The following is a 20,641-nucleotide window of genomic DNA, read 5'->3' as shown; positions in this document are numbered from 1 at the left end:
GATAGTATTCAAAGTTGTAATTGCCAAAAGAGTTCTTGTGTTTTGTAGGCCTATGTTCTCCGTAAAATGTTATAACTGAGCTAAGGGGCCCATAGCCTGTGACGTACCTACCACACAATTTCGTTGCGTTTGAGTCCATGACTTATTACTGGGCCCACGGGACTCTTTGGGGATGACACCAAAGTGGGAATGCACTTTTGTAACACCGATGTTTTTTGTTAACAAAAAGCCCTAACACATTGCACATTAGTACTGTAACGTCTAAGTCTATAGCCTATTAGTAGAATTCTATAACGTAGATGTATACATTCGCTTAACCGGGAAATATGTTTCTAGGAGGAGGACATACAAGGACGGAGTAGAAAATGTTCCATTTGTCTTGTGTGTCCCCCAAAGAAAAAAACATGCAAACTGCAACAGTTAGGAGACATTCGAGACCAAACAACGTTGTATCAGAATGTGAGCAACAAGATCTACACCAAGCTGTGAGTTCACTAGAGAAGATCTAAAATGAAATATATAGTCAAGTGAGAAATGACTTTGAAAGTGTAAGAACTATAGGGCCTATGGTTCTGAAGTAGCTAGATCTAGTGGGTGTCATTCATTTTAGTTCTCACTTTGACAGTTTGTTCAGCCGAGTGGTAGCAGATTATTTAAGAAGCAGGTTGAAATTGGCTTCCCTTGCTGTTCTACCCATTGAAACTGCTAAATGTTTAGAAATTCGTGCATTGGTTTCTGACTTTGCTACTCAGAAGGCTAGAAAAATGACATTTTAGTAAATAAATTTACTGTTCATCGGTGGACATAGAACTAAATTATTGTTGTTTTTTTTTAAAGCATGGAATGGGTTGTCTGAGCTAGCCAGGAAAACCAGTGACCAGTGGCAAAATTTAGGTCATTGGTATGCATGCACGACGCGTACAGGACGTTGGCCTAATAATCTTCTTTTTTTGAAGTGACGTCTGTATTATATAAGATAAGAACTTTTGGCGAACATGACCACAGATTAATCACTGACCTACATTTACTCTCTGAGCAACGTATTCATTTTGATTCTCCTGCTTTCCTTTTTTTTTTCCCTCACCCAAACTATCGTGTTGGGTACTAAAGGTCAGTTCTTGGTCGGTCAGTTGACGCAGGTCAGTGGCGTACACTGTGTCTGGGATAGATGGCAAACAAACTGGCGCTATCGTGTCGCGGTGTTTAGTTTTCAAAGAGCTAGGGAGACAACATTAGCAAGGGAACGGTTGATAGTCCCAGCCAACTGTTTAGGGTTGTTTGACTTTCTTGCAAATTGTGTTCAAGTGGACAGGTCCAAAGTAGTCCAGTAACCAAACTAAATTGCTTGCTTCCCCCCCCCCTCCTTTTCTACCCTCAAATCTATAAGTTATTGTATTCATTTTTTTCTTTTGTGTACAAGTAAAAAAAATGAAAGTTTTAAGCTTGGCGAGCAGAAGCGTAGTAATCAAAACATGCTATAGTTTATTATTTTATTTTAATCTCACCCCGCCCCCCCCCCATTTTTTTTTTTTTGGTAACGTTGAGGAAAGTAATGGTTTTACATTAAAATCTACCCTCCGATAAAAAATTAAAGCAAAACAAGTCACTAAATCCCTCCGGGCTACGCCCATGCTATATACTAATATATATTATATATTTAAACACCTCCCCACCCCGAAAAAAAAAATAGAATAGGTATAGCCCCCGCGCTGGGGGAGAACTTAGCGCTCCCCCAAGCCCCTGCTGGCAGTGGCGGAGAGATCCCCCCCCCACTCCCCCGAAATGAATCGGGATCTAATTTAGTGACTGATTTTTTGCTTTGATTTTGTTTATTTTAGTTGAGATTTTAATACTAAACCATCAATTACACCAGCACAGCCAAGGGGGTTTTAAGTTTAAAACCCCCTACCAGGGTTTTTTTGCAGTTAAATCCCCCTCTTCTCTAAAACAAAACAAACGAAAAAATGCAAACGACAATCCCCAAATTCCAAGAGCACAGTTAAGGAAGATTTTGATTTTAAAACCCCCTCCAAAATTAACGATAAACCCCTTCTTCATTATAAAAAAAAAAGAGAATAACACACTCAAAATTCTATGAGCGTAACCAAAGGGGTTTTGAGTTTAACCCCCCCCCCCTTTCTCTCTCTCTTCAGTAGGGTTTGAAGCTAAAAAAAATACCTCAATATAAAAAAAAAACAAATTACGCACTCAAAATGTTATGAGCGTAGCTAAATGGGTTTTGACTCAGTTTTGAGTTTAAACCCCCCTTCAGCGGGGTTTGAAACTAAAAATACCTCTTCAATATGAAAAAAAAGCAGATTATGCACTCACAATTTTAGGAGCGTAGATAAATGGGTTTTGACTCAGTTTTGAGTTTAAACCCTCCGCCAGCGGGGTTTGAAGCTAACAAATACATCTTCAATGTAAAAAAAAAAAAAAAAAAAAAAAAAAAAGCAAATTACACACTCAAAATGCTATGAATGTTGCTTTGGGTTAAAACCCCCCTTCAGAGGGGTTTGATGCTAAAAAAAATACCTCAATTTAAAAAAAAAAGAAAATTACACACTAAAATTAGTTGAGCGTAGCCAAGCCAATTGGGGGTTTTAAGTTTAAAACCCTCAACTTCAGATTGTTTTGAGTTTAAAATCCTCCTACAGAGCGCTTTGAGGTGGAAAACCTCTATCTTCAATATTATTTCTAAAGCAAACTACAGTCACCAAATTCTATGACCGTAGCTAAGTGCGGTTTTGAATTAAAACAAAAAACAAAACCGATATATTTTAGTTTAAAAACCCCCAACAGATGATTTTGACGATGAAACTTCCCTTTTCGATATAACATCTAAAGCAAAATAGTCACCTTATTCCAAGATCGTAGTCAAGAGAAGTTACACATGTCTACCAGTGGATGGGCTCCATTAATAAAGTGCAATGAAATTGAAAAGCACTAAATGTGTCTGTACAAAGATGGCTAAGACGGATTTTAGGAGTCATTTATAGAGATTGGGTCTAAATCAAGGAAATCCTATGCCGAAATGGGAGTCGACCCCTTAGTAAGGTTGTGACAGAGCGTCGCATGAGGTTTGCGGGACATGATCTCCGACAAAATGAATTACGCATAATAAGAGCTGCGATGACATTCTAGTACAACTTGGCGCCACACATTTATGGAGGTCCTCAGAGCAGGTGGAAAGTGGCTTCAGACATTACCTGTGACAGATTTTTGTGGAAACAGCTTGAAGGCAAATGCGCCGAACTGCGCGGGAGGGTCCAAGTCAGTAAGACTAAGAATAGCACATTAGGTCTTTGAAATAAAACTTTTAATAGCAGGGAAATGCACTGTAGATACTCCAGAATATGCATTTTGTTGGCTTTCAATACCAGAAATAGTGCTTGGCGGTGGGGCTCCGCCCCGCGCTGGGGGAGAACCTAGCGCTCCACCAAGCCCCTGCTGGCAGTGGCGGAGAGATCCCCCCCCCCCCGAAAAAAAATCCTGGCTACGCCCATGAGCCTATATATAACTTAAGTGTTACCGTTATTTAATTTCCGATCGGTTACTGGTAACATTTGATTAATATAAGTAGATCTATTTCATGAAGGTGCAGTTGCAAATATTTGAAGCTAAGAAAATAAAACTCTTAAGACAAGTGTGAGAAAGTCCTTTGGGATAAAATGAACTACGACCACGTTTGAAGTACAACCGATACCGAATAACCGAATGCTTCCTCTGCAAAAAGATAGGTCCAAATGTGAGGAGGAAAAAAACCTTTTCCATATATTTCTAAAATGAATTTAAGTAGTTCGATATATCTCTACCTCTATTTATGTTTTGACAATTAAGATTCTTTCTTTCGTGAGACGATCTAGATTTCAGATCTTGTGTGTTTTCTAAATGTGTGTTTGTTTTCGTAAGGCGCTTTAATCGTTCTTCTTACTCTACCGAATCAAAAAAATCAAGAGTTACACTCCTTTCTTTGCACATTCTGAATTTAGTACAGTTAATTCTATAGATCTATATAGAGTGTGTATACTACTAGCGTACTAGTCTTGTCTAGATCTATTTAGTATACTAGATCTAGAATATATCTATGGTGTATTGGACGTAAAAATATTAGATCTAGATATACAAAATTGAGAGACAAAAGCAAGTAGCCCTGCTTTGTGTCACTTATAGTCTAGAATAATCTAGATATTTGTCTACTACTTAACTAAAATCTAGATCTATTTTTGGACTATCCCGACTGCGACTAGTAGTGTCTAGCTGAGTAAAACCCCATCTTGACCTCAGCAGCAAGTGCCAGGTCTGTGGCAGTGGCGTAGGAAAGTCCATGGCAGTGCAATAATTGACGGTAACACTACTGACTGACTGTATCATAGTACTCGTAGATCTAGCAGCTAGATCTATTCTAGTCAGTGTTAGTGTACTAGAGCCTAAATTAGAATAGATCTATCATTTATATTTATATAGATTCTAGAGATAGAATAATATAATTATAATAGTAATAATTAGATCTAATACTCAGATTTATTTAGCCTACATCTGATGAGTCTTCCGTACATGAGATTTACTTAGAGATGAACTTCTATAAACTATAAAAAGAAATAGCATGCCAGTCACACAACATGACAATACACACAATTTGATTAGATTTAGATCTAGATTCTAAATTAGTCAAATTTGCTGCATCTACATTATTATATTCATATTATTTATTTAGAAAACATGGACTGTGATCTACCAAATCTTAAGACTGCCAACTAGATTTACTAGATCTAGTCTACAAAAAAAAAAAAGACTCAAAAGTTAAATAATGAACAGTAAGTGTGGCTTTTATTATGTTATTCTTTTTTTTTTTTTCTATAAATTTTATTTTCTTTAGACTATTAGCACAAGAAAAAGTGCAACCACCACATCATAATAAGGAAAGTTATTTATGGAAATTAGATATAGTTTTAAGAACAGTATTGTGAAGAGTCTAGTAGGGTCCTCCATAAATGTGTTCTTGAATTAAATAAAAGTGATTGAACTACCGGGTACTTACAATTAGGGATGAAATTTTTTTTACTAATATAGAAACATTAACCGATTAAAACGCACAGAAAATAATACTAAAGCAAACATATATATGTCATTTTAAGTTATTGTTATATTATTACCACAATTTCCCCTCCCATATCTGGCAATTTTATGGGGTTGAGGGATGCCAAAAAAAAAGTGTTTTTTTTATTTGACTGATTCACTTATAAATATTATTAATTTAGGACTAGGCCCATAGCTTTGTCTTCATTGAATGAGGCAAAATTGTTTGGTCACACCTGGTTCTGCATTCATCCTTGATCTTTAGACAAGACCTGCACATTATTATTTTAGGACACAGGGTTCGTAGCACTCCTAAAAAAATGAAAACTCTCCTAAAAATTGCCAGAATTCTCTTTAAATTGTGTCCACTCTTGTAAAGTTTTAACCAATATTTGTTTAAAAATAATTAAATATAATTTTGCTTATTTCTTGCTAAAAATGTTTTAAAAGTCAGGGAAACTAGATAGTTAAAAAAGAAATTGTGCTTGAAAAAAACAAATAACGCTAATAGGTCTAATTACCCCCCCCCCCCAATCCAATTATGTATTATGCAAATGTCAACTAAACATACAAATTGGCATGTGTATTATAATATCTTTTTATGAGGAGGATTTAAGCACAGTTAATAAAAGAATAAAACATGACCTCAAATGCACACCATGACTCTAGTATTTATGTAAGTGTAAGATACACATAGGAACTAAAAATGTACATTTCCACCAGTGACCACAGAGAATATACATCATTAAGGCATCTCTAAGAATGTTTCTTATTTTAAAAGAAAATGGAATCTCATTTTATATAATAAAGACGTTACTTCAAAAAAGAAGATGATTACGTCCTATGTGTCATGAATCTAGTCATGCATGTTAACCAATGACTTAAATTCTGCCAAGTCACTAGTTTTCCTGGCTGCCTCAGGCAACCCATTCCATACCCTAATAGCATTACGGAAGAAAGAGCATTTGTACAAATTTATCCTAGCATATTGGAACAAGAAATGTGCCTTTATCTTTGTCTTTCTGAGTACCTTATTAGATTTTGTATTTGAAGATCATGGTTCAATGTTTTATGTATAATTGCTACTTTACTTTTGAGTCTTCTATTCTGAAGGCTTTCTAAATTTAGTGATTTTACTAAAGATGTTACTCTAGTCAAATGTGAATATTCTTTTGTTATGAATCTCATATGTTGGTTCCAGTTTATTACTGTTTCATTGAGTTGAGGGGTCCCAAGCAGAGGGATGCATGTTCTATTATTGGCCTTAGAGCATTGTTTTTAAAGCAACAAAACCAAATATTTGTAAAGTATACAAATTGAAAATTTTTTTTTTTTTTTTTTTAAATTGTTGCTTTTATTTTATTTATGTGATTTTCTCCTTTGACATTTTCAATACAACTATTTTATTTCATGATTATATAATTATATGTTCAATTTTTGAAAATGCCATGAAAAGGTCAAATATGAAAAACATATAATACTCTCAATGTCTCAGTTGTTCATAATTCATTAACATCTACTGAAATACAAAAATATGAAATTTGTGTCAAGGACAATAATCATGTGTATGTAGGAACAAATTGAAATAGTTTACCCTTATATGAGGACAAAAAGAACAACAAAAAAAAACAAAAAACACCTCTAGCGTTGAATGAATGTGTATAAAAATGAAGAAATACACAAATGTTTTGTTACTTAAGATCTATGGCTAGTGAAGAAAAAATGTCTAAAAACTAAAATACGAGAAAAAAATTTTTTAGTTCAAAAGCAATTAAGTAGAATGTATATTATAATATATATCAATCATGAGAGTAGCTTTGTGCTATGTTAATGACGATTATAGACGTTGCAAAGCCTATGATAAACACTTAAAACTTGTAAGCTCTAACATCTTGAACCAAAAAATGGTCGCAGCGGAAACAATTTGATTTCTAAAAAAAAAAGAGTGGTAACTAAGCTAATAGAAACCTCAAGAAAAGTAGGTTTATTTTAATGTCCTCAACTTTTATGAAATATTAGGTCTCAGATCACTCAAGTAAAGTGTTAAGCTTTTATAATGTCACATAATAAAGCATTGATGTGGAAACATGAAGAACGCAACTGAGTTTATGTAGTCCCGGGAAATACTGCACTCGTCCTTGATCTTGGGAATTGAAGACATTGCTATTATTAATTTAACACTAACCAACAAATGACTTCAAAATGTGTTTGTGTTACTGCTTTGTGGTTTGGTCTTCAGGCAACAAAACAGAAACAGGAAAAAATGAGGGAACAAAACAAAATGTTTTTATCAAATTTGATATTCACTACTGATTCCTTTGACTTTAGACACAGTATGTGAGGAAAATAATAGAGAGTATTTCAATTAGAAAACAAAAAGGTACGGTACATACAACTTTTATTGAGCCTACAAATTTAAAAACAATACTGTTGCACCTGCGTCTCACAAAACCAGTTACTTCCCCTTTCACTAACTAAAATTAATTTCTTTCCTAAAAGCCTTAATGGATTCTGTGATTTGTGAATCTTAATTTTTTCTAGTTATAAGCTCACAGGCAGAGATGTTGAAAAAGAGAACTGAATTAGGCTTTGCGCCCGATGTAAATACTGCATGCTTTATCTTCAGACCTAAACACATTCACTTATTGGCTCACAATGAAAATCACTTTAGGGGATTTTTTTTAAAACAGCATTGTTTTACCATTTTTAGACATTAAAAAAAACATTTAACAGCCTGTTTCATTTAGAACACCACCAAACAACCTGCAAAGTTATATTTTTTAAATTGTTACCAACTTTACAAAGTAACTGGAATTGTCAGGCAAAGTTCACAATGATTATTCTTTAAAAAAAGAAAAATATGTACATATATATATATGTAAATATAAAACCAGTACCAAAAAATGTTGAGCTATGTTATTATATTATAGTTTAAAAAGTCAAAACAACGAGAATTATAATTAAGATTTGATGTTTTTTTTTATGGTAAACAAGTCAAATTATATCACATCAACATGAATAAAACAACATTGAGTTGGGTATGTACAATTCAGTTTCAGGTTTTATGTATAGCTCTTCAATACATACAACAAAAGGACAAGAATATCAACAAATAGTGTTTTTAAAAAAACTTAATTGATCAGGTGACTTTTAAAACTGGACAGTGATTGGCTTGGAGTTTCTAATGCAGGTGGTCTGTTGTCATCCATGCTTGACCCGGTCCACAGCTACGTAGTAAGATTTCTTGTCATGGACAGAATGCCACCCGATGGGGCCAACCTCACAATCAGCGCACATTAAATATTTAATGTTATCAACCTGAAATTAGATAAGTTATTTACATGAATGACATAGGCCTATTTCATTCTAAAAAAACAACAACAACAACAATAGAACAAATTTAATGGCATTCTTTCTATTGGTTAAAAAGTCATGTCAGTAATTTTGGTCCAGGTACTGGTATCTTATATAATACAGACGTTACTTCAAAAAAGATGATTACGCCCTACACGTCATGCACTTAAACATTTATCAATCTACTCTTTAGAACTTCAAGACCTACAAAGAAATTCAAACCTGAGCGCACAGCACTTGTTACCCCAGTTAAAACAAAGACTTCTTTATTGACCCTAATTGAAAATTTAATGTGATTACAAGGACTCTTTTCAATTAATAACAACAACATTCAACAAACGAGAATAGGTGCAACACAAAGAAGTCCTGACTGTATTCACATTCAACCAGTAGTACTAAACAGTTTGACAGAATAAGGAACAAATGAGTTTTCGTACCATTCGGTTTTAGCCTTGATGGAAAGAAATCACCTACTTTGCGTCAGCTTGATAAAATTGATGGTGGTTGTCTGCTAAGATTTGTTCAGACTTTGCTGAGACATTTTTGTTAAAATCTAGTAGGGTTGTGTGCATGGTTTCTGATACTGTCTTCGCTGCACAACAATTTGGATGACATGTTGCCTTACAGACAAGTTTTTGCATAGGTTAAACTAAAACCTCTAATGCGTTAAATGTGTTTTATTTCATTGTTCAAAGATAAATGTCAATGCTAGAAGATAATGCTCTCATTGCAAGGCTTGCAGACTGAAAACATTTTAGCAACAATATAATCACAAACATAATCACAGGATCAGAACCAATCAAGCAATTCCTCAAAACAAAAGGCTTGTTAACAGATGAGACATAAAAAAAAAATGCTGCCAACTATAGAAGAATCTAATAAAATACCAAGAAAGATACAAAGATAAAGGCACATTCCTCATTCCATATGGTTGGACAAATTTGTACAAGTCCTCCTTCTTCCTTATCGCAATTGAAGCATGGAATGGGTTGCCTGAGCTAGCCAGGAAAACCAGTGACTTATCAGAATTTAGGTCATTGGTTAAAATGCATGACGTGTAGGATGTAATCATCTTCTTTTTCGAAGTAACGTCTGTATTATATAAGATAAGAATTAAAACAAAAACACAAAAAAAAAACTACCAAATAAAGCATTGATTTATGTAATATGTTATTGAAATTATTACAACAAAGTCACGATGATGGATGTCCTCCACTTCCCTGGAACACTGAATAATAACAACATAGTGATAGATATTGGTGATTTCTCCACAGCATAAAACTGACTTCAGTGGTAGTACATACAACAATGACTTCACCTCTTTCAAGCATATTTACTTTCACAAGTCCAGCTGTTAAAAGACTTCTTGGCTGGAAGCAAGGAGATGAAGAAGAAAAATGGGCAGAGAAAGCTGTAGACTCATTAGTAAAAAAGTTAAAAAAGCAAAAAGGTAATGTATAGCATGAAATATGAGCATCCATATTTATTAAATTAATTTACTGACATCTTTTTGGTTTATGGATGGATGTTAATCCCTTAGTCTGTTGGACCTTTGGGGCACCATGCAAGATTTATCTACCGTCTTTCTCCATTTGTCTCTGTCTTCTGCCTTAGTTAGAACCTCTTTCAATGGCAGGCCCGTCCATTCTTTTATGTTGTCTTCCCATCACTTTCTCTGTCTGCCTCTTCTTCTTTTTCCTGGTACTGTTCCCTGAAGGAAGGTCTTTGTAAGCCCCGAAGACCTTGTAATATGGACATAGATTTTTAGTTTGCGTTTTTTTAATGATAGTTAGCAGGTCATCATGGGTTCCAATTACTGCAGTAACCTTGTCTCTAATCTCTTGGTTTGTGATGCAGTCTTTAAATGTGATACCTAGGATCCTTCTACCACATTCTTATATGCTTATGAGTCTTGGATGCTGACTGCAGAGTTAGAGATGAGGATCCTAGCAATGGAATCGAGATGCTACAGAAGGATGAATGGATGTATGGTACCTTATTCTTCAGACAAAATGAATTAGATTTAGTGTTAAAGGAAGACATAAAGTGACTCTTGTTCTAAAAAAAAATAAGAATATGCAAATAAAGTTATTAGTATTTGAGTGAAAATGTTATTAATTTTCATCATTGTCCCTGAAGATAGTTGAATGAATCTTGAGGGTCTACTGAAATTCTTCAGAATTAAAGATTAAATTGCATTTTAGCTTAAGAGTGGTGGGGAATTCCAGCTGGTCAGGTTTGTTCCTGGGACATCAGTTCAGAGTACATACCACAGGATCATAAAGCCATCCTATGATTAAAAATCATTAAAATGAATGTAACTATGTTCTAAAAAAAAAACTAATTAGAAATACTATACTAATGTATTCTAATGTATTTAAATTTAAGAAATCTAATCTACACCCATAGTGTAAATAAATCAAAGAAATAAAATGTAATAAATAATAAGCCCCCCCCCCCCCTTTTTTTTTTTCACTTTGTAATATAATTGAAATTCTTTTACCTTTTTTTCTAATTGTTGTCTCTGAATAGGTGCTCTTGAAGATCTTGAGAAAGCGTTATCGTGCAAAGATCCCCACACTAAATGTGTGACTATCCAAAGATCTCTTGATGGAAGACTACAGGTGTCTCACAGGAAAGGTTTGCCACATGTCATCTACTGTCGAGTATGGAGGTGGCCAGACTTACAGTCCCACCATGAGCTCAAGCCTCTAGAGACATGTGAATACCCATTCAGTGCTAAACAGAAGGAAGTCTGTATTAATCCTTACCACTATAGAAGAGTGGAGAGTCCAGGTATGTTTAAATAGTCTGTTTAAATGCAAAGGGTTAAAAGTTCTATCATGTTTATTATATAGTATAGAACTTTTTTTTTTTTTTAGCTACCAACAAAATAATATGAAAGAAACCATAAGACAGTTTGTTGGGACATGTTTGTGTATTTTTAAATATAGATAATCAAAACTTGTATGGACAAAATGGTTTAATGAAATTGTTAGAAATCATTTTAAAAAATGTTTGGTGTAGATATTTAATAATTATCATGAACCTAAAACCAGGCTCTATTTTTTATGGAGTTTAGTGTTCTCATATTAAAGCTAAAAAGAAAAGCCCTTCAAGAAAACACTTGACAGTTTGTTTTCTTTGCATTGACAGTTTTACCACCTGTCCTTGTTCCACGCTACAGTGAGTATCCCACTCATGGAGTTTTACCACAGTTCCAGCAAGTTCCAGAACCCTCAATGCCTCATAACATTACTTACCCTTTCCAGCAACAACAGTCTCCACCAGCCCCAAGCTCAGGACCAGGCAGTCCATTTGGAATACCAGGTATAGTCAAGACTTTCACATAGTGCTGTCCATGCAGCATGTTTCTAAAAGTGAGGGAGTCTTGGGCCATACAATGACTAATCATCTTAAAATTCCGTCTCATTTCATGTGCTAATTAGAAATAGAAAATCTTAGCCTTCTATGGGTTTTGAACTAAGGCCCTTTGTTTTGGATGCCAAGGGCTTGACAACTCACCACAATGCTATATTTTGTGTTATTTAAACTATTAAAATGAAATCATTAAATATGACACAGTGTACTTATTAATTTAGCTTCATTAGCGTTCTCTATTGAAGTACCTTGTTCTTGATATCACTAAAGCTAGGGAAGTTAATTTGACCTAGTTTTGTAGCCAATTAAAGTAAGCTTTGAACTTAGTTCACAATTACTTTTTATGACTGGAAGAGGAGAATGTCTGTGAGATTTTGTTATTAATAATTGTACATCTCTACTTTAAGGTAGATGTTTGTTGTTAAGTTTCAAAATTGAAGTGTTTTCAATACATTTACTTTTGATGGGCCAAGGCATATAAATTGAAAATACGTTTTAAAATAACTTAAAAAGCTGTTAAATGAAACATTAGCGAATTCTATTTTTTGTCTTTCTTATTGTATTGTGTACTTTGGCTTGCTAGGAATTTACATTTTTCACTAAATGACCTATCTGAAAATTCCTCTTGTTGCACACACATACATTTTTTGTCTAGGAAAAGAAAAACATTAACCCTTTCCCACTGGATGGGACATATTTTTTTTCCTGTTCCTGTCAATCTTCCCACCTAGTTGGCCATTATAATTTGGACTGAATTTAAGTTGAATAGCAAACTTTTTGTTCCACTTACTGATTCCTAATTTTAAATTACTATTTTATACTGCAGAAAGTAAATGATAATTGTTAAATTTTGATAGCCAGTTATTCTAAAATTGTTAAATTTTGATAGCCAGTTATTCCAAAAAATAAATAAAATAGATGAACCAAGATCATTTTTCACAGAATTTTTCACAGAATTTTTCACAGAATCAGAGGCAGTGCGGAGGGGGGGGGGGGCAGGAATTTATAACACATATTATTTTGGAGGAAAAAGACAAAAAATTAAACAATATACGCTTAGTGCAGTAATTTTCTCTTAAGTCATGTGTTTACTTTTTTAAAAAATGATTTTGTTTCCATTAGCTGACACTCCACCTCCTGCGTACCAAGCTCATGATGACAACCAAAACAACACAAATGGCCCTCAGCCCATGGAGACAGGCCATGGGCCCAACATTGCACACAGTGGTCCCCCCATTCTTCCAGGCCCAACATTTCCATTGTCCAAGATAGAGCCCCACTTAGCAGGTACGCAGTCCTAATCTTTTTTACCTTTTTACAACTAAGTCATGATGACCTGTTGAATAATTCAAAAGTGCTTCATGATTTCTATGATTTAATTATTTGAAAAAAAATCTGAGATCTGGTCATCAGGTAAATCATTATGGATCAAGTCAAGTGCTGGTACTAATATTTCAGAATACAAGAATGAAAAAAAATTAGTTCATTATGTTTAAAAGTATTTTTAGACTTTTCTTTTTTTAATAATCAAATAGATAAATCAAACATATTTTCATTATAATTCCCTTGTTTTTGAATTAACTTTTTTTCCCATTTATTTTACTGTTGTTCCTTTCAAACAGATTCTTGGGTCATACATGACATGGCCTAAATTGTGCAGATGTGCCTAAAATCAAAATAAAATAATCAAATCTTGGGTCATCATGTTTTGAGATGGTTTTCTACTGAAATTTGTAAAGGTTCCCTTTTAGTGTTTTGGATTACTTGATGGCTGCCACCTACTCAATGTGGCATGCACTCATTCAAAGTATAGGCCTTCTGTTTGTGTGGCCCACAATTAATAGGGCTGTCATGTGTCCAGCAGCACAAAGAACAACCCCCTTTACGTTTCCCCAACTTTGTCAGGTACTCATTAGAGCAGGGTAGAATCAGAGGAGCCCTAAAAATCCTAGCATTCAAACCTGGAAAGCCAAGCACTTTACCACTCAGCCACCGTGCTTTAGTAATCAAAGCCGAATTCCTATGCTGGGGAATTAACTTATTTTTGTGTGTGCACATTGTTTTATTTCGTTTGCAATTTGTTTCAGACAAGCAAGCAGTCAATTACCAGGAGCCTCATTATTGGTGTAACATTGTGTATTATGAACTCAACAACAGAGTGGGGGAGCAGTTCCAGGCGTCATCTCACAGCATTGTTGTGGACGGCTTCACTGATCCATCACGTACAGACAGGTTCTGTTTAGGTCTGCTCTCTAATGTCAACAGAAACTCTACCATTGAGAACACACGCAGGCATATAGGACGAGGTGTGTTTCAGTAACTAAAGTATAGATATAAATATATGTTGTTTGCTTGTCATTATTTGTCACATTATAGCATTCCTCTTAGTCTTTCTTTAAACCCACTTGCTCCTATTTCCAGTTTGAAAAATCCTTCCCAAACCTAAGAGGGATAGCTCTCAATAAAAAAATTCTTAAAAAATAAACAATTTGAAAAAATAAAAATGTAAGATCTAATACTAATAACTAAATAAAATACTTTAAAAAATAGAACGATATGTCTAGTTGAAAAAAACAACTCATTTTCCCAGGTGGTTGTTTATACACTGGGTCTACGGGCCTGTTCAATTAAGAAATTCTTTAAATAATGAAATAATAATAAATAAAAGCAACACACAACCGGTTTTCACTAAACAAATAGTCACCAGGCTCTTTACCTATCCCTTAGTCTGTTGGACCGTTGGGGTACCAAGCTAGACTTGTTGACTGTCTTTCTCCATTCCACCCTGTCTTTCGCCTTGTTTAGAACCTCTTTCAATGGTAGGCCCGTCCATTCTTTTTTGTTGTCCTCCCATTGCTTTCTCTGTCTGCCTCTTCTTTTTCCTTTCACTGTTCCCTGATGGAAGGTCTTTGCGAGCCCGGAAGATCTTGTAATATGGCCATAGATTTTAAGCTTGCAATGTTTTTTACTATAGTTAGCAGGTCATTATGGGGTCCGATCGCTGCTGTAACCCTGTCTCTAATCTCTTGGTTTGTGATGCTGTCTTTGAATGTTTCATGATGAGCTCTTCATTTATGAAAGTTAGAAACTGTTGTTAGCGTCCCAATTTATTATCCTGCTGTAGGATTTAAATGTAAAACACGAACTGTACAGCCATCCACCTTAGTGTTAATTAATTTATTATCTTTATCTTGAGAAGTACTTTTTTTCTTTTGGTTACAGGAGTTCACCTTTACTATGTTGGTGGAGAGGTCTATGCTGAATGTTTAAGTGACAGTAGTATTTTTGTACAGAGCAGGAACTGTAATTATTCCCATGGATTCCACCCAACGACTGTCTGCAAAATACCACAGAATTGTAGTCTCAAGATATTTAATAATCAGGTACATTTTTTTGTTAGTTTATTGGAAGAAAATAAAGGTTAGTTCTGTCTCCCTTAAAACAAATTCTTAAGTTGTGGAGCAGCACATAAAAGTTACACATTTCTGATGAACCTATAAACAGCTGTAGTCACTTTTTTCATTTTTAATCTCAAAATTTAATATTGAAATTAGTTGCTATGGAAGCTCTCTCAATTTTACTTGACCTCATACTAAACACACATATGCATGAGCTTGGTGAAAGGGTTGGGAGCAGAGTATCAACGGCAAAGTGTGACTTCAACCTTGTGCTGGATTGAGCTCAACCTAAATGCTCTGATTTTTTCAGAGCTAAAATTTTTTGGCTAAAGGTGTAGTGAAACCTAGCCAAACATTGTTTACTTTTTTAGTGGGTTTTAATGTAAGGTTTTTAATTTTTTTTTTTTACTATTTATTATTTCTTTTTTATTACAGAGCTCCTAAACCCCAACACATATACATACACGCAAAAAGAAAAAAAGCTTTATATCTGTATAATTTAATTTAAAACATCTGAATCACATTTAATTATTAGTTTTACTTAATCACTTTTAGTTATTGAAAAAAAAATCCTAAGGAGTCTATCAGTTTCCACTGAAACTCATTTTGACTATATCTTTTGACTGTAATTAAACTTAAGTTCAATTGATCTCCCCAGGAGTTTGCAGCTCTCCTGTCCCAGTCAGTCAACCACGGCTTTGAGGCAGTCTATGAGTTAAACAAAATGTGCATCATACGCATGAGCTTTGTGAAAGGGTGGGGAGCGGAGTACCACCGGCAAGATGTGACGTCTACCCCTTGCTGGATTGAGCTCCACCTGAATGGTCCACTTCAGTGGTTGGACAAAGTTCTCACCCAGATGGGATCACCCATGAACCCTATCTCATCCATGTCTTGACCCATTGAACCATAACTTGTTATCTCAAAGGTAGAAGGGTTAGTCTTACAAGCAGTTAAATGATGATGGATGATACTGTTTGCATAATGTGATATGTTTGAGTTACAGACATTTTTTTTATAGAAACTTTTTTAATCTTTTAAAATAATGAAACTATTTTTAAGTGGATTAATTAGTCTTAAAGCTGTTCAATTGTTATACAGTTGTGTCTGAACAGTTTTCTTTAAAAAAAAATACATAATATAAAATTTCTCTATCATTATATAAAATAATACAATTCTATTCAGCAATTTATTACAAACTAAACGAATTGGATTGAGCTCTAAGTCCTTTTCCTTTAGTCAGTTTCTTTTGTTATCTATTGTTATATTTCATACTAGTTGACCCTTTGATACAAAAAACTGATTGCAAGATGGCAAACTATATACATATATATATATACTTATATGTGAAGATTATGTTGATATTTTGTTTCTCTTAGCTCACTTAAATGCAACTTACATTAACTGTTATAGAAAATGGAGATGTAACTACAATTATGAAAACTTGTTTTTTTTTTTCTGTAAATGAAAAAATTGCAAACACTTTTCCATGAGGTAGTGTATACACCAAATGGGGAAAAACAAAGTCTTGAACATGAGATTTAAAACAAATTTTATTGTTATGATTCTATTACTAATTTGTAATAATTGAAATTTGATGTACACAAAATGAAATGTAGACAAAGTTATCACATGCTCATAGTTTTATATTATTTGTATCTATGTTGGACACACATGATTGGTTCATATATATATATGTCTTTTTTTTTTTTGCAACATAATTACATGCAGTGCATGTGTTTTTCTAATGAGCCCATCATCAAAATACTTCTTTATACTCATCACCTGGATTGGTGGTTAATGTCTATGCAAACGAATACCTAACAGTCTTCCAGGAAAACCATTTCAGATACCTGTATTTAAAGCAATAAGGAAAATCATTTTCTTTTTTTGTAAATGATTGTTGGTGCTTTTTTTAAAGGCAGGTACTTTGTTTCATATGTACTGTTTCATTAAGGCTTGACACTAAGTCTTCATACATATACAAATATATATTAATGATTCATTAAGTGTTCATACAATTTTTCAGAACTGAGCTGCCCAACTATAGTGTACAGTGTATGACTAATGTTAAAAATTTAAATTACTGATATCATATTTCTGATAAAAAGACAAATACTATTTTTCATTTTCAAAATGGAGTAATATTTTTGCTAATGAAAGGGATATATATATATATATATATATATATATATATATATATATATATATATATATATATATATATATATATATATATATATATATGTTTTATTTGTATCTGGTTCATAAAGTTTGAAAAATCTGGACTATACTTAGTATCGATGTTTCCCTCCCCCCCCCCCCCCCCCCATACCATTCATTGTCCACACTTTATTCTGTTTCTTTTCAACCAGCTGGTCTGACATTTTGTATTTCACTGGGACATATCCTTGTCTCATTATGCTGATGTTCTATCAAAACCTTTCTGCGGTGCAGAGCACTTTCATCCTATCACTTAGAAGATGGAAAAAATAGTCATATATTTTGTTCATCTGACCTTTGGCTTTTATTAGGAAACTATTGAAATAAAAAATCTATGCATGGTGACTAGCAAACCATGCAGCCCTTCAAAATTGATTTTGTTGTTTTTCTTCTAACTTGTAAACGATTGTCAGTTTAACATTGCAACACCTTCAGTCCTCCTTCAGATTTGACTTTTAAAAGAAAGCTACGGTCTGCAGGCTTTTTCAGTTCACGGACCAAAGGTTTGGAACTCACTCCCCATTATCTCAGACAGACAACATGCTACACCACTTTTAAGAAGAACATTAAGACCTATCTGTTTAAAACTTTTTTAGATTAACTGTCTTTTTAGCTGTCGTGTCTGTGTTTGTAATGTTATTACAGCGCCTTGAGCCTACATTTTGTTTGTTAACAGCGCTTTATAAATAAAATTATTATTACTATTTCGTATTTAGATAACTTGTGTGTAGGTTAAGATTGTTAATCAAATTATTTTTGGCAAAAGTATGGCCTGTTTGTGTATGCATTTTATTCAACTGCAGGTTGTTTTTTATTATCCTGAAGTTGAAAAGGGGAAGATTTGAACCTCTTTGGCCCACACTCAAATGGAATTTGATATTATTATTGTGTATCTTTCTCCCCTCCCCAAAATATTAGTATTGTTAGTCAAAGGTTTTATGGTCACAGGTAAAAGAAAGTAACATTTCTCTCCTACTAATTGTTATTAAAATAGGCTTGTCTTTATGTCCAAGATTAATGGGGAGTGCAGTGTTTAACATATGCCACAAACAGCATGTACAAGACCATTGCCTGCTGGTGACCAATTAATTTCTCTTTTACTTGTCTATGTGTTTTTGGCAATAGCTTTCCTTTTGTTGTCAAGTATGTATTCTGTAGCCTGCATAAGAGACCTCCAGCTGTCTCTTTTAGAAGCCATTTCTTCTTTGTCAATTTAGACAGTCTGATTTGTGACCTGGTCTTCAATGCACCTCTTCATTATAGGTTAATAGTTTCAAGTGAAGATTTTTTAATGGGTGTAAATCAGTGTTTCTTTTTACTTGTGACAACCCCCAGACAAAACAAAAAGTATGTAAGGGCTCCTGTTAGCCAGCTAGTTGTTGTTGAGGATTGCTTTATGCCTATAGAGTCCATTCTGAGTAGCAGAAATGCATTCTCCTGACGCCTACATGCACATTTCATCACAGTATTAAGAACGCAAGGTAAAATTTCATATAAGGAGTGATGGGCTGATTTTTTGGTGTGAAGGTCATTTGAGGAACATTGTAGTGCATGTATGTTTATAATGGGTTGCAGTTAGGCAATACATCTTGTAGAGGGTTTGTTTTTATCCCCATAATATGTTAGTGGAACAATGCTTTGGCACTCAGGAGAAATTTTACCATTCTGGTGCGATGAAGGCAGATAGAAAGATCACATTTCACATTGGAACAGATTTTGAGAATTGTTTTTTTGATAAAGAACATTTTAGTCATTCTTGATACAGAAGCCAATAGCAAAAAAGAAAAACATAATAATATTGTAATTGTATCTTATAGGCATCTAGATGAATGTGTTAGTGATCGCTTTTTAAAAGCATAAAGAAAAACTTGTTCAGGGCTGTAGCCTCATTAAGGGGACTAATTCATCTTATACCACATCTACATCTGTCAAGTATTATTTCTATCCTTTTTTATATACCAACCATAATTAATTACCAGTAGTTAATTAACTAATTGGATTTTTTAAAAATTGATTCTTGTTTTGACTGTACAAAAAACCATTGTGCAAAATTTCAACTTGATCCTAGATTGGTAATAACGTGTACAAACTTTTGACCAGACAGAGTGAGTGAGTTGATATAAGCTTTGTAAAAATGATATAAAAGGTCTTACCAGGTACTTAGAAGAGGAAAAGGCACCTGTTAATTTAATAGATCTACTTTTGAAACTATTGGTTACATTTTTTGTTACTAGATCACTATTCTAACATTGTGATTTAACTACAATGTATATGTATCATTTTTTTTTGTATTACTTGAAACCAAAAAAATGACCACTTTGTAAGAACAAGATGGTCCCACTCCACAGATTTAGAAGCTTTATAGTCCATAGGGTAGAGTTGAAACTTTTTAGTCTCCTCAATGAATGTTTACACAAATCAATTTGCCTAAGAGTTGTAAGATTTGAACAATTTGTAATGCTAATTTTATAGGAGGCCCTTTTGAAAGTATTGAGGGGGTAGAGAGAACTATATGTTTACTTGTCATTATTTGTTTTTTTTTGTGAGCCAATTTCACAATTGATTGCATACTCACTTATACTCAATATTCTTTTTACATGCAATCCTTCAATATTTGTATGTTGCAATGCTACAGTGCTTCCATTGTATTTTCATTGATAGATTTAGAGAATCACTTCACAGCCTCACTATACAATAAAACAGCACTTGTATATTGTTTACATTGTTGTTGTTTTTTTCTGTACTTGTGAGTAAATAGTGCAGCTTTTTTTTTTTTTTTCCAGAATTCTCAATATTATGCAAAAGAGAAAAAAAAAAAGTCAAAGTAGCATTTGTTTTTTTTTTATGCTTATACTCATGAGCATAATTTAACTTTGACTGAAGACTAATGGCAATTTATTATATTTTTTTTTTTCAATCTTCAATTCCCAAAAAGCTGTTTTTCAATAAGTTCCATAAAGCAACAAATATTAGATAAAGTGCTGGAAGTAGATTTATCTTCACATCAAAGAATAATCAACACTTCTCAGAGGAAGTAACATTTATAATTTAAAAAAAAGATTTTTCTTGAAGCACTGCTTCAATTGCTCATGCAATATCAGTAATGTACAACGGGTTGATCAGAATATATCATAGCTTACTGGAATTGAGCTAAATTGTGAAATTTGATTTTCAGAGTAATAAACTAAACCTTTTAAACCATGTGA

General features: G+C 33.8%; 1 protein-coding gene across 5 annotated transcripts; it reads left to right on the top strand.

Annotated features, from left to right (window-relative positions):
* Positions 1 to 3,958: 3,958 nt before the first annotated feature.
* On the top strand, positions 3,959 to 20,151 carry LOC106054648 (mothers against decapentaplegic homolog 5-like). Of its 5 annotated transcripts, none has more exons than XM_013210625.2 (9): positions 3,959 to 4,300; positions 4,718 to 4,817; positions 9,708 to 9,883; positions 10,966 to 11,229; positions 11,590 to 11,763; positions 12,937 to 13,101; positions 13,902 to 14,120; positions 15,037 to 15,197; positions 15,871 to 20,151. In XM_013210625.2, the coding sequence occupies exons 3-9, from the start codon at positions 9,742 to 9,744 to the stop codon at positions 16,108 to 16,110; spliced, it is 1,365 nt and encodes a 454-aa protein (XP_013066079.1). In that variant the 5' UTR covers positions 3,959 to 4,300; positions 4,718 to 4,817; positions 9,708 to 9,741; the 3' UTR covers positions 16,111 to 20,151. The 5 variants fall into 5 exon arrangements, with proteins under 5 accessions (XP_013066079.1, XP_013066077.1, XP_055894302.1 ...); XM_013210623.2 differs by having other exon boundaries at positions 3,959 to 4,348; XM_056038327.1 differs by having other exon boundaries at positions 4,002 to 4,020.
* Positions 20,152 to 20,641: the final 490 nt, after the last annotated feature.

The sequence above is a fragment of the Biomphalaria glabrata genome, chromosome 8 (genome assembly GCF_947242115.1).
Source record: "Biomphalaria glabrata chromosome 8, xgBioGlab47.1, whole genome shotgun sequence".
Taxonomy (NCBI): Eukaryota; Metazoa; Mollusca; class Gastropoda; family Planorbidae; genus Biomphalaria; species Biomphalaria glabrata.
Note: the sequence above shows the minus strand (reverse complement) of the source record. Positions and strands in the feature narration are given on the sequence as shown.

Coding starts and splice junctions, on each gene's coding strand:
- LOC106054648 (XM_013210625.2), top strand. CDS start 9,742: ATGACTTCACCTCTTTCAAGCATATTTACTTTCACAAGTCCAGCTGTT. Junction 11,230..11,589: donor TAGAAGAGTGGAGAGTCCAG/GTATGTTTAAAT, acceptor TTGCATTGACAG/TTTTACCACCTGTCCTTGTT. Junction 11,764..12,936: donor CAGTCCATTTGGAATACCAG/GTATAGTCAAGA, acceptor TGTTTCCATTAG/CTGACACTCCACCTCCTGCG.